Genomic DNA, 13,354 nt, shown 5'->3' with positions numbered 1-13,354 from the left:
TCTCATCTTCAAACTTCCCCCAAAGATAAGAGGCTTTTCATATATGTATATTTTTTGGAACAATGAAAGGAACAGCTAAGTTGTTCCTCTTTAATAGAACATAGCAAATGGTAATCATAAAAACCATGGTTTAATCATTGAGCCACACTCTCCATAATGGGCAGCACCCGAATGTCAGTGTCCAGTTTCAGATGACTCTCCTTTCCTATTCATCCTAACATAAGTAGACACAATCATATATTTTCATTCCAAGAACAGTTTAATGGGCTCACAAATCCCAAAAGTTCAGACTGTCACTACACATGTTCTCAGTTGGTGATCATGACTGTAAAACAAAAACATAAAACATATGTCTATACCAGAAGCAGATTAATCTTCAAAACTATAGCCAATAACTGTGTAAAATACCACAAGCTCGTGACACAGGCGTAACCTGTGACCACCTGGGATGTGACAAGGCTCCTGCCCAGTCAGAGGGGCCAAAGCCAGGCACTCACCGTAGCCTTGTCAAGGACTTTGATGGAACACGGCTCAGCCACGTTGTGCTTCCGCAGGGCTTGCTCCAGCAGCTGTAAAGGAGGGCGCTCCCATTTCCCGAAGACCACCAGGTCTATGTCGCTGACAGAAGAAAACGCACGTCAGCCGCTGCTCCCCTCGCCACAGCCCACACACTCGTGTGGGGAGGATAAGCACCATGGCACATGTGCCTGTGTCTCCCCCAAAGGCCAAGACACAATCCCACTAGCCTATGGCCCCTAAGGAGGTGAAATGCAGTTCATGAACTACAGCAAGTCCTCGCTGAACTGAAGGGAAGACTTCCGTATTTGTAGCATAAGATGGAAAGCAAGAAGGTTAAATGATTCTCCCAACAGCACTAGGTATGTGAGGGGATTCAGATGAAAATGCCTGCCTCCAAACCAGGCTGAGGCCCCGCTCTCCCAGCACCTACTCCGGCACTGCCTACACTGGATCACTTCTGCGGACCCAGAGATTCCTGGATACCCAAACCTGTTCAATTACCCACTGACCCTGCTAACGTCAACCCCCAAATCCTGAGATTATAGCCTCTTCAGCCACCAAATGCTAACTAGCAGTGGGTTAATAGAAGGTAAACTTTTAATCAGACAGTGCACAGGAAATGTATTTGGCTATCAAGAATCCTTAATGAGAAAATGCTAGTTTGTATTTTAGAATGCAAACTTGTTTGACATTTTCCTATCGGGTAAAAATACTTAGAAAATACTATTTAAAGAGAATTTTTGCTTGAATCTTCATCAAAACATAAGATCAATTTTTCAAACACATGTCCTAAAATATCAGCAGAATGTTTTCTATTGCGTTTACTTCCCACAGTCCTCCCACCTGTCTTCTTCATGTTTCCAGCATGAAGCATTTTTGCACCCCAACAAATTAAGTGTGAGAAGCAAAATGCAAAGCAATGAATTCATCATAACACTAAATTAAATCTTTCTGCCAATTTCCTCTGTAACCACAGTCTTTTCCTTTAGCTGGCATTTCTCGCCTTAGATTCAATTACAAAGAATCTATTTGTAGCCCTTAATATTGCATGGACACCATCCCAGCCCCCCACTAGCCCATGCCATGCAGTCTGGTACTCACCTAGTTGGAAGATAAAGACCTGTACTAAAGCTGCCAAATATCTGTACCTGAAAGAAAGAGTAGTTGCCTTAAAATGTATACCACAAACCAAGCAGTCACACTACCATTATTTCTTACTAAAAGAAAGCCCTCACTATACCCTTGGGTAAAAAATAAAACTACCTTGGAAACTGATGGAGGGGACCGTGTAACAATCAACCAGAAAATTCCCTTTAAGTTAAAGACATGCCCCAAAAAGGAATGTTTAAAAACTCAAAATTAAGTTAAGAGGTGAAACAAGTTTTGTCCTCACCCTATAACCCTTCAAAGCTGAGGACTTTTCAGAGCTAGCTTCAAACCCTTCAACCTCTTCTTAAACCCACAGCTAAGGCACTGGGGCAGGGCTTTGTCCTAGGGCTCTGAAGTTTAAAGCCAAAAATATGTATCATTTTAAAAGAGGCGCAGAAAACTGGGTCTCCCTTGCCCACCGCCCACCAAGAGCACACATGCCCCTCACAGCTGGGGCACGGCCAGCCCTGCTGGTCCACTGAGCCCAGCCAGCAGTAGGGAAGGCTGCTGAATAGAGCTGGCCGGGGCAGGCTTCACGCTGCCTGCACCAAGCATTCCAGAAGGCCCCACTCCACATGTCAAAAAACACTTGTTCCTTCACTGCTAGAGTGGTGTGTGATGAGGGAACACTTCCAAGTTTTACAAAAATGAACACATTATATGCTACCATGTGCGGTGGTGGAGAAGCAGGGGTGGGTGACAGGGTGAAATTTCTAAATTTTAAGGTGAACTTAAGAGAAACAATCACACCATTCTCCCCCTTCCAAAAAAAAAAAAAACCCAACAAATCCCTCAGCCGATGGTCCTCGCACTTGAGTGTGCGCCAGCGTCACAAAGATGTGCGGCCACCACAGGTGTCTAAGGCAGCAGGTGCAGGTGGGCCAGGGGCCATGCATTCCAGGCGACGCAGGCCTTCTCAAAGCACACTTGGAGAACTGCTGCCTCGGGCCAACGAGAAAAGGTCTGTGTGGATCTAGCCGACACATCATCATCACAGTGTATTTAAATTTACTTGCACGTGACGTGCAACACAGAACTCCAAAGAACATACTCACATCAGCCGTCGGCCAAAGGTCTTTCACCACAGTTTCGATCCGTTTCACCACCTCTCTTCTCATAGCTGCTTCTTCAGGACAAGGGGACATGAAGTTATAAAAGTCAATTATTTCCTCATGTAGTCTAATGGACAAAAGAGAAAACATACTAGAGTTACAATGAAACGTCACCACACTTTCTGTTCTGTTCTTACATCAGGATGACACTCAAACATATTTCTGGCCACGAAATTCAGTTTCATTTCTCCTCTGAGAGTATAAAATGAAAACTCTGTGCTCAACAAACTTACACAGTATGACTTAGCAACACTAAACAAGTGAATTTTGTCAATACCAAGTATCAATAAATGTACAACTGGCCTTTAAAGACTTATCCAAAAAAATCATCTCAGTGACTTTATATTGAAAAAATGAGAGAATTCCACGGAAATGTGAAAGCAGCTTTCCAGTGAACGTGGCACAGTCAGGCACAGTTCTGAGGGTGGGAACCAGCTCCAGCACATGCCCCAAGGCCCCATCGGCACCTCCCTGAGTGCCTCACGCTAAGGAGCATGGGAGGGACTGAGAATGGGCCAAGGTGTGGGGAAGGAACATGCGAACAGGAAAAAGATATATGAGTCCTCAGGGGCCCGGCGGCCCAGGTCTGCCCAAGCTACCTGGTGACCATCTACTAAATCCTGGTTTCATCTGCCACAGTCTCAGCAGAGAGAAACAGGGTCCCTGGAGGCAGAAAAGCTGATCTAATTCAATACTCAAGTATTCTCTCCTTAAGAGGCCAACAAGGAGGTCAAAACCCAAATGCCTGTGGGACAGCAGTAAGTAGGGCCTCTCTCTCTTAACAAAGCTCTAAAGCAGTGTTTTCAAGCACCAGGAGCAAGGCCTGGAAGACGCCTCATGCCGCCACCTCAAAGGTGCTGATCTCCTGTCACCCCATGGGCTCCAAGAGCTGAGGTCAGCCCTGTGGCCAGTGGCACCAGCCTATGTCATGAGTTAAGGCTGAGGCCTACACAGATGACTGCAGGAAAAGTGCTGTCGTCCTCTTTTCCTTTAAGGGATTAATTAAAGATGGAGCGAGGGGAAGGCAAATTATCCAGTCCTAGGAATTATAACAAATCAAACTCACCTGCTTCCATTCTATGACTCCTAGGAATTATAACAAATCAAACTCGCCTGTTTCCATTCTAAGTTTCATACAGCAGAAGACAAAACAGGGCCAACGAACAGCTGGCAAAGTGGAAGCAAGTAGCACCTCTTACAGGACCTGCCAGGGGTGAGTCCAAAGGTGAGTGGCCCCACATCAGCCTACAGTTTTTGGCTCTTGTGTAAGGTTAATTTCAACGGTCTCTCACCTAAAGTATTGCCACTTCCCACCCCGCCAAAAGAGTCATTTGGAGTAAGCATTCCAAGCCGTCCACAGAGGGTTTAAGGCTAGGCTACAAGCACACACGAGACTCCAGTAGCAGCAAATAAATGCTGGGCACGCTTGCTTATGAAGCACCTGCAAATCAGGCCATGCCTGGAGCCTAATTTTATCTATCACATTTAATTTAAAAAAATATGTGGCCAGATGCAGTGGCTCACGCCTGTAATCCCAGCACTTTGGGAGGCTGAGGTGGGCGGATCACAAGTTCAGGAGATCAAGACCATCCAGACTAAAATGGTGAAACCCTGTCTCTGCTAAAAATATAAAAAAAAAATAGCCAGGCGTGGTGGCACATGCTTGTAGTCCCAGCTACTCGGAAAACCGAGGCAGGAGAATCGCTTGAACCTGGGAGGCAGAGGCTGCAGTGGGCTGAGATTGCACCACTGTACTCCAGCCTAGGCGACAGAGCAAGACTCCGTCTCACCAAAAAAAAAAAAAAAAAAGTAAGAAAAAAACCTCACCCCAAGCATGGTCCCAATTCAGACAGCCACCAGTCCAGCTGTTAACAGATCCCAACATTAAAATATTTTTTCCAAACTGATCAAACTACAAGAGCTTTGAAGTAAAGCTTCTATCTTTTCAACAATTACTGAGCACCAACTACATACTTTCCTACCAGCTCAGTAGGCCACTTTAAAGTCTGAGGTGTTACCTAAAATTTCCTACCACTTAGTAATGTAAGCAGGACTAGATATGCCACGTTAGCAGGTTAACATCCACCCCAGGGAAGAGCCACAGGCCAGCCTCTCTCCATCAGGAAGAACGTCTGGGTGGATCCCTTCACCTTGACCAGTCACTATCACTGTCACTGCAGAGAGCTAGGGACAGTCCTAGGCTATCCATGAGAACAGCACTGGGAAGTCTGTCCACCTAAACCACTACACCATGTGGCCTTCTGCACCTCACAGTCCTGTTCTGAGGATAATAACAGGAGTAGAGAAATTTAGAGAGATTCTAACAAAGATGCAGGCTTGGAATTATTAAATAATTGGCCCAAAGTCATGGAAGAATGCCAAAGCTAGGATGCTAAAATTCTATCCACATCCCCCAGATTTAACTCATTAAAGCATACTGTAAACAGGGCATTCCAATTTGTCAAAATGGCACTCCACGTTTCCACCTGCAGAGTAGAATGTACTGTCAACTTTAAGTTCTACCTGAAGTAACGGCAACATCAAATAGCTTTCACGACCTGTGCAGCCACATTCACCACCCTCAGGGGCATCCCCTACTATCAAGACATGCTCAACACTCCAGGAAAGGAAAAGCACGGAGATAACACCTGCTGCAGTCTGCCTTAGACACACAAAATCAGCGTAACACAGCATCCGTTTTTGTCAAATGTCTGTTCCCTTGCACAGGGAGAAGAGGGGGTGGCCTGGTATTCCTCCCCTAAATAAGGAGAGATAAATGGCGAGGCGTGGCCTGCCCATGCTCCTAGCAGAAGTGGTGCTCAGGGGAACACTGTCCTCCTGACCTTGGCATTGTGTCTAAACAATAAGATGCACTAATAACCACACCTGTCTGAAATCTGTAATAAAATGCACCTAAAAGTGAGCAACTGCTTTAACAAATATTAGATAATAAGAGCCAAGAATAATTTTGTTTTGCCTTCTCAGAACAGAATGGAAACTGCCGGGGGCCCGGCCATCCATGCCTCTTGGATGAGGGAGTCAGACAAGAAGGCTCTGGTGAAGCACCCCACTGGCCCTTCTTCAAGGAGAGCAGGGACCAGCAAGGTGCCGCACGACTCCAGGACTGCCCACGAGGCAGAGCGTGAGACTGGTGGCGGCCACGGGACAGTGCCAACCATCATCATTACATCCTCTGGGCCGGCCTGAAAAGCCCCCAGCCTGCCTTCTGCTTGGCTCTTTGTGAGGCCCTCAGAGGGCGAGGGGTGGGGGCCGGGCAGCGAGGCGGAACACTGACCAAACTGAGAAAAAGTGCCCAGTAAGAGCAGCCCAACAAAACCCACGTGAGGCCACCGCCCAGCCGTGCCCACCCAGCGGCCTCCCTGGCCCCTCGGCCTCCCTGCAACTGCACGACTCTGGAGGCCATCTGTGGACGGACGCAACGGCACACTGGCTCCATCTCCGGTGCCCAGAACAGCACTTGCCGGTGCATGGAATCAATCAATCAAGTTTTGCTAAGATATTCTGCTGACCTTGTCATTGCTGATGTACACTCTCTATAAGATGACATCTAAAATTAACATTCTGAAAATATTTTACCTCTGCACTGAATAATTTGATTTGTTAGCAGAAACCATTTAAATCGCCAATTATCTCTTTAAAAATGTAAACATTTTTACATTTTTTGGATTATCTCATTCAATACTAACACTGCCAGGACTTTTCATTGCCTTAGGAAGCTGTGCACATACCTTCACAGATAAGCCCTGCTGACCACAGGCCACGCCGCCAGCGCCAACTACAACATACCTCCTTTACTCATCTATGACTTCAAATACTGATTACGCCCACTGGTTCAATTCTCCAAAAGTCTGCCACAGAAGTACATCAATGAAAAGTTTTAATCATTTCTCCTCAACAAAACAGAAATAAGTTTAGTCTTATGTTCTCACATACCAAACCTCCAGGGAATTTACAGCTGGTAGGACGTCTGCATAAAAACCACACTAAAGTCTCCTATCCACAGACCAGTCATCAATATCTTTTAAAGCTCAATTTCAGTTCTGCTCACTAGTGTTCAGTCTCCAAATTGAAGAAATTTCTATGCATCGACCATAATAGAATAAATCCCTCTACAGTGGATCACAAAGGTGGCATCTCAGAACCAGTAGGACACAGTGACAGCCCTAGGCAGCCCCGGGGCCCTGCTGCCCCCCAGGCATGCCATCATTCCCCTCGACAAAGGCTGGCGGCACGCCGGGAAGCAGCACCAGCCAAGAGGCGGCCTGACCATCCTCCCCTGCAGCCTCAGGCGGCCACTGAGACCTGGTAAGTGCCTGGGAGGGCTTTCCCTGGAGGCTTCTTAGGGAGGAGTTGGCACACAGCCCTCTGGCCTCACCCTCTACTCCTGACACATTAGGCTGGCACTCTCCAGCTGGGGGCTGTGAGTGGCCCAGGAAACTCCTATATGATACACATCTCATTCTCAGCTGAGGAGCTAAACGGACAAACTGAGGTGGGGCCAAAGGACACCACGCCAGGAACACTGCCCCCAGAACCAGGAGCAGAGTTTCCAACTGCTCCGTGGTGACTTCTAGCCTCGTCTTAGATTTTGTCACCATTTTGAGTTGGCTGTGGTGTAGAAAGGAAGTAGGATCTATAAATGAAGCAAGCCTCTGATGCTTGTCTCCGCGAAGTGAAATCCTGGGACGTTAGCAAGGCTCCAGCCCCACACAGAGCAGGGGCAGCTTCCCGATCCATTGCCATGGAGCAAACTCTGAATGATTCATTTCCTAGTTATCTTAAGAAAAAAGGAAATGGTGACAGCAGAGTTTTTTTTTTAAGCGAATTTTCATTTTAATCAGGAAACTACTCGAAAACAGAATTCTGAAGCATTATTTCCTAGTGTGCTTTACTAAAAATTAGAGAATAAAGTTCATTGAAAAACAAAAGATCACTCTCGTTTACAATCACTACCTTGCAAGAGTCCAAACCCATCGAAAGGTAACGACTGACTTCTCAATTTAGTATATTCCCGATTTTCTGCTTTTAGTACTAAAAAGCAAGATCAGCAATGTTTTTGTATTTTAGTATCTGGTATATGCTTGCTGTACGTATTTATGAGACCCAACTTACTGAGCTATTTTAAGAGCAAAAGAAGGATCCTACGGTTAGAGAACAAAACTATATTATTCCATAGCTAATAAAGCTATTGATGACAACAGGTGACCCATTTAGGGGATGATTTTCAGCTTTAGAAGCTGAGCTAATGGGATTAACTGGTTTTCAAGTTTGTACAAATTTGAATTAAAGCCAAAGCCAGGGAGGACTGGCTGGTTTTGAAGCTGGTGCCAAAGAGGTGAAGCAACCCCACCCGTCCACTGCCTCACCCAGGTGGGCGCTTTGTATCCCTCCCAGGGCAGAGCTGGCTCCTCCCCCATCTCAGCCCCAAGGCTCTGCCCTGCCTTCCCCAAAAGGCACAATTTCTAAATTGTTCAAAGGTGACTTCTTTGTAGTCAACCCAAGGACAGGCAGCTGCACTGCAGTAGGTAAAGGGCAAAGAAACTAAAAGGCAAAAAAGGCAAAGGTCATAGCCCTGAAGCCAGGACAGCGTATGTAAAATAAAACACTTTTACAGTGTTATACAGAAAGAACAGTGGGGCTGGAAGAGGCACACCAAACACTTCATAACGCAGGTCTCTGGGTGGGGAACATACAGGAACATACTATGGGCTTGCTTGTCTAGGACATTCTCCTAGACTTTAAATCCAGTAGCTTCTTTTAAGCAAAGTGATGGTCAAAGGTCAGATTTCATTCAATGTTTAAGGGAAAGGAAACGTCACAAAAATGAACATGCCCTCTTCCTCCAATCTGGTTACAAGAAGTTTCAAGCCAGGAGTGTTGGCCCAGGCCTGCAGTCCAGCTAGTCAGGAGGCTAATGTGGGAGGATAGGCTGACAGCCCAGGATTCGAAGCTACAGTGAGTGGTGATTGCACCACTGCACTCCAGTCTGGGCATCTGGGCAACAGTGCAAGACCCCATCTCAAAAAAAAAAAAAAAAGTTTCAGCACCTTAAACCCACTGAATATGAGGAGCTGCACTCTGAAGAACAGGTGCTTCCAGTCTTCCCAACTCACTGAAATTTCACAACTCTCAACACTCAGGTCTACAGTTCTGTCCATGTTAATTATGTGCCTCAGTTTACCTTTAACACCCCGTTAATCTCATCAATCCTGAATGCTAGGGAAAAAGTGATTTTACAAACTGCATGTGAGTTCAGTTCCCAGTCTTTTCCATTACAACGTAAAATGCGACAGAAAATACTGGAAACTCATTAACTGTGAATTTATTCTCTCCCTCTCCTCCTCCAACTCTTCCTTCAAAACCCTTAAAACCAGTGGTTTCTCAGAAATCGAAGTTCCCTCACTTCAGCTCCAAATGTTCACTATGCATTTTTGCCCCCAAAAAAATACCTTAGTGAAAATATTTGGAGTTAACCACTGCAATTTTGTAGATTTTATAACATGCTTTGATACGATTACACCAAAACAACAACTGATTCAGACACTACTACGTCGCACTGATAGGGTCTGGATTAATGTTTAACTTTAACTAGGAAGAGTGGGTTGTAAGCAAATCACAAGTAAAGCATAATGAGGGAATGTCTGCATTGCTTCTATTTTGAGGGATCAATGATCCTCTTTAAAGCATCCATTTACTGATACAGTTAATGAGCTAATTATAAATCATTTTTATTTATTTTTGATTACATTACAAGGCAACTAATACCTGCACAAATTAGAAAACCCAGAAGCAGGCCTTCAAGGCTTTTTTTTTTTTTTTTTTTTTAAATCAAGGCTCGAAAGAAGGAAAAGGACTGAAACTATAAATGAAACCCTTCATGTTTCTAGGGCTGCCAGTCAGCTGCTTTTATTGCCTGCCTCAGTTCCTCCCACTCTGGGCAGGGAGGGACCTATCGATGTGCCTTTCTACACAGGGGCTACGAATGAAGCTGCAGGCTCACGTTTAAGGGGAAGGCCAGGCAAGGACCCAGGAGAGTCTGCTGCAGAGGAAAGGGGCGCCTGACAGCTACCGACAGAGGAGGAGGGTGCACTCCCCTGGAGGAGGAGCAGGAGCTGTGAGTCTCCTGAGACAACCAATGCTAACTCGGTTAAAAAGGTTAAGACCGACTAACATTCACAAAACAGCCAGGGCAGAAGGGCTCTGCAGCTTAGGAATCAATGCGGAACTCAGATCTACACGAATTCCACCCAGCAAATGTAAGCCTTTTTTCCCCTTCCCTCCCACATCTCTCCTGGGATGAGCCATATAGGATCCTGGAGCAGGTGATGTCCCAGGGTCAGTCAAAACCTCACCGGAGGGTGAGCAGAGGTGCCTTTGTGGGTGCTGGGAGGTGCGACACTTTCACCCTGGTAAAGCAAACCCAAGCACACTGCAAATGCTGCAAATGCCATGCAAAGGTCCTGGGGCCACTCGAAGGGTGGGGGGAGAAACAACAAAATCTTCTCTTCCCCTCAGAACAGAAAGTAAGAAAGGGCTTAGGTACCAGAAGCTTGTAATAATTAAGCTACAGAAAAAGTACTTAACTTGGGAATCTGCATTGGTTCTAAGCCCACTGCTAAAGAAGAAAATGAGGCACCAGACCAGGATGAAGCCCTGCCATCTCACAAACTGAGTGGGTAGATACTCCAGCAGTGGGGCCAGAACTACTCAGAACCACCCCACACCACAGGTACCACCTGAAGCAAACCCAGGGGAGGCACCCCACCTGCCTAACATGTCCTCAACCCAGCTCAGCCCAAAAAAAAAACCACCAAGGGGTTCAGTCTCCTAATACTGGAGTCTGAAACAACCCACAGTGCAATCAAGGGCCCACAGACTCTGAAAGAGATTTAAGGAGAGGCCAAGAAGGCACTTCCTGAGCCACGTCTGCTGGCTCCGATCCACCTGCCACCCAGCCTGGCAGTGCAGCCACAGCACAACTGCTGACTACCGCAGGGCAGCTCTGGGTGCTCCGAGGGAACCGCACCTGCTGTGAAACTGCGTGACTGCGCCTGGAAGCTAGCGCAAGCCTTGCTTGCTAGCTCAAGCAGCTGATCACTTTTGAAATGAAAAGAGCTATACTTTCTGTTGTCTTTCCAGATATCCTTACACTGGATGAAAGATAAGCGAGCATCATCTTTTAGGGCAACAATACAGAATAAGAGCCTAGAGGCTAAAAACATTAATATCCTGGGACACTACACAATATCCTTACTAACATTCACACTAGATCCTCCCAAATAATAGTCTTTGAGGCAAATATTACTATTTTCATTTTATAGATGACAAAACTAAGTATTCATTAGACATATGGTAACTGGCCCAAGATCATACACAACCAGGACGCAGTCTTCATCTTGAAGTCTGAGCCACTGAGCTGGAAGCCACACTCACGAAGGAACCCAACACAGAAATAGGCCAGTCCTTTCCTAAAGAGTGAAAAGATGTAAATATAACTCCAATTATTCAGAAAATTGTGTACATCTATCTATACAATATTTTAAAGTTGTTTAAAAGAGCTTTTTAAGGACAGGAGGAAATGCTTACCTAGCATTTTTTTAAATACAAAATGATACATTTGCTACATATTTAAAGCACCATTAAAAGTGACAAGAAATATGCTCAAATGTTAACAATGGAAAACTTATAGGTAGTTTCTGTATTTTCCAAATTTTCTTCAATAAGTCATCATTGCTTTTATAATCCTAATAAAGGAAATGTAATAATTTCAGTTTTACTAATTCATACTGCAAGGGTCAAAGAGCAGACATCACTGTGCCCGTCTTAAGTCTTCTGTAAGAATCTGGTATCCCCCAGCCTTTACACTAAAGTCACACCAGCAGGGGCTCCCTCTGGGCTCTGCCGCCCAGCACCACAGGCCCTCATGCTGCTGACCCTGTGTCAGCTCCTAGCCCCGCATGGCTAAAAGGCCCCTTCGGCCATAAAGTTCTGGGTCTGGTTTAGAAAGTTATCCCATACCCCAGACTGCAGCAGTACACGTCCCTGCCCTGCCAAAGGCAAGGCCCCTGAAAAAGCTATCCTACAATCCTGAAAAACCTCCAGATGAGCTTTGTGAGGAAGGTGTTCTCTCAAGTGCCCCAACCACACTAGTAAGGCCAACCAGGCTCTCTCCATCATGCCAGCTCTCAAAGGCACTGCTGCCAGGGGGCTGTGCTGAGTGGGATTCTGAGGCTACATTACATAGCCTTAGTAGAAAAAACTGTTACTATTCATTGGTGATGAATACTCATTAGCTGACATTCACCATCTGCCTGCTGTGACCAGGCACTCACTGTATGACACGCTTCACTGAGTCTGATGAAACCACCGTCACCCCATTCTACAGAAGGCTCAGAGGCAAAGCACCTGCCTACACCTCACAGGCGCCATGAGACCCCAGGCAGCAGCTGCAGCTCTGCAGCCCCTGCCCTCTGCACAGTCAACCCCTTGAGGCCCCGCCAAGATGACAGAAAACAACTATTCGAGAAAGGACTATACAAAAGGCTGGAAATCACCAATTACATAAAGTAAGTATGAGTGAGTGAGAGAGAAGGAGAGAGAGAAAAGAACTCACTGAATCCAAAGATGTAAGCCAATATTAAAGCACAGCAAGCAGATGGGATTCGTGGTCTGCAGTTATTTACCATGAGCCTCTGCGCAGCGCACCCTGGCTGATACAGACAGTAGAGCTGTGGGCAGGATGATGAGATGGACAGGGGGGCATGATGGGGGAGATAAGTAGCCAAAATAAACCAAAAAGTTGCTATGCAGAAATTTAAACTGGTAACCACGGCTGTGAACTTTAGGTTGGTCAGGGAGAGCCTCCCTGATACCAAGTGGCTGGTACTGAGGCTGACATGGGAAAGGTAACGAGCAGCCAGTTATGGAAAGACAAGGGGATAGCACTCTGGCACAATGGACAGCAGGACGGGGCCCCCAGGTGGGATGGACTAAGTGGGCACCAAAGGCACCAGCACAGCCCAAGCAGCAGAGTCTAAGACCAGGCCTGAGTGCACCCGTCCCCATGGGCCACCTACAGAGCAGAGAGTCTGAAGCCTGGAGGAGATTCAAGATGGACCAAAAGGACTTAAGCCCTCAGAAGGTCAGGATGCAGAGCCCAGGTGCCAGCAAAGGCCCCACCGCCTCCTGCTGAGATGCCAGGCCCTCAGCCTGCATGCAACCTGGAAGGGGAGAAGGTCCCGGCGGCAAGGTGGGAGGGGTTTCGGTGAGCAACACTAGGAAGGGCTTGGGTGAGCGACATCCATGGCATGCCAGCTGTGTGAGGGCAACACAGCAGAAAAGGGAAGGGAAGAGGGAGCCCAGCACGGAAGAGCACAGGAGCCAGGGATCAGAAAGGACGCCCAGGATGCCCTGCTCCACAGAAACACCGAGTAATGACACATTGAGAAAGCACAGGGTGGACGGCGACAAGGAGTGGAACAAGAGCGAAGAAGCAACTGCACTAGGGTGGTGAGCTGGGGACCAAGGCAGGCAGAGCCCATGTACTAAGACAG

At 46.7% G+C, this 13,354-nt stretch overlaps 1 protein-coding gene across 2 annotated transcripts in view; it reads right to left on the bottom strand.

Annotated features, from left to right (window-relative positions):
• The window catches only part of TENT4A (terminal nucleotidyltransferase 4A), a 43,560-nt gene that overhangs the window by 16,653 nt on the left and 13,553 nt on the right, over positions 1-13,354 (bottom strand). For both annotated transcript variants that reach the window (XM_054488274.2, XM_054488273.2), the window contains exons 2-4: positions 2,724-2,847; positions 1,621-1,667; positions 498-618 (exon numbers count right to left, since the gene is read on the bottom strand). In XM_054488274.2, coding sequence (XP_054344249.1) covers positions 498-618; positions 1,621-1,667; positions 2,724-2,847 — 292 coding nt within the window. The remainder of the gene's footprint in view (positions 1-497; positions 619-1,620; positions 1,668-2,723; positions 2,848-13,354) is intronic.

The sequence above is a fragment of the Pongo pygmaeus genome, chromosome 4 (assembly GCF_028885625.2).
Source record: "Pongo pygmaeus isolate AG05252 chromosome 4, NHGRI_mPonPyg2-v2.0_pri, whole genome shotgun sequence".
NCBI classification, from domain to species: Eukaryota; Metazoa; Chordata; class Mammalia; order Primates; family Hominidae; genus Pongo; species Pongo pygmaeus.
The sequence above is the reverse complement of the archived record's forward strand: the minus strand, read 5'-3'. Positions and strand labels throughout refer to the sequence as shown.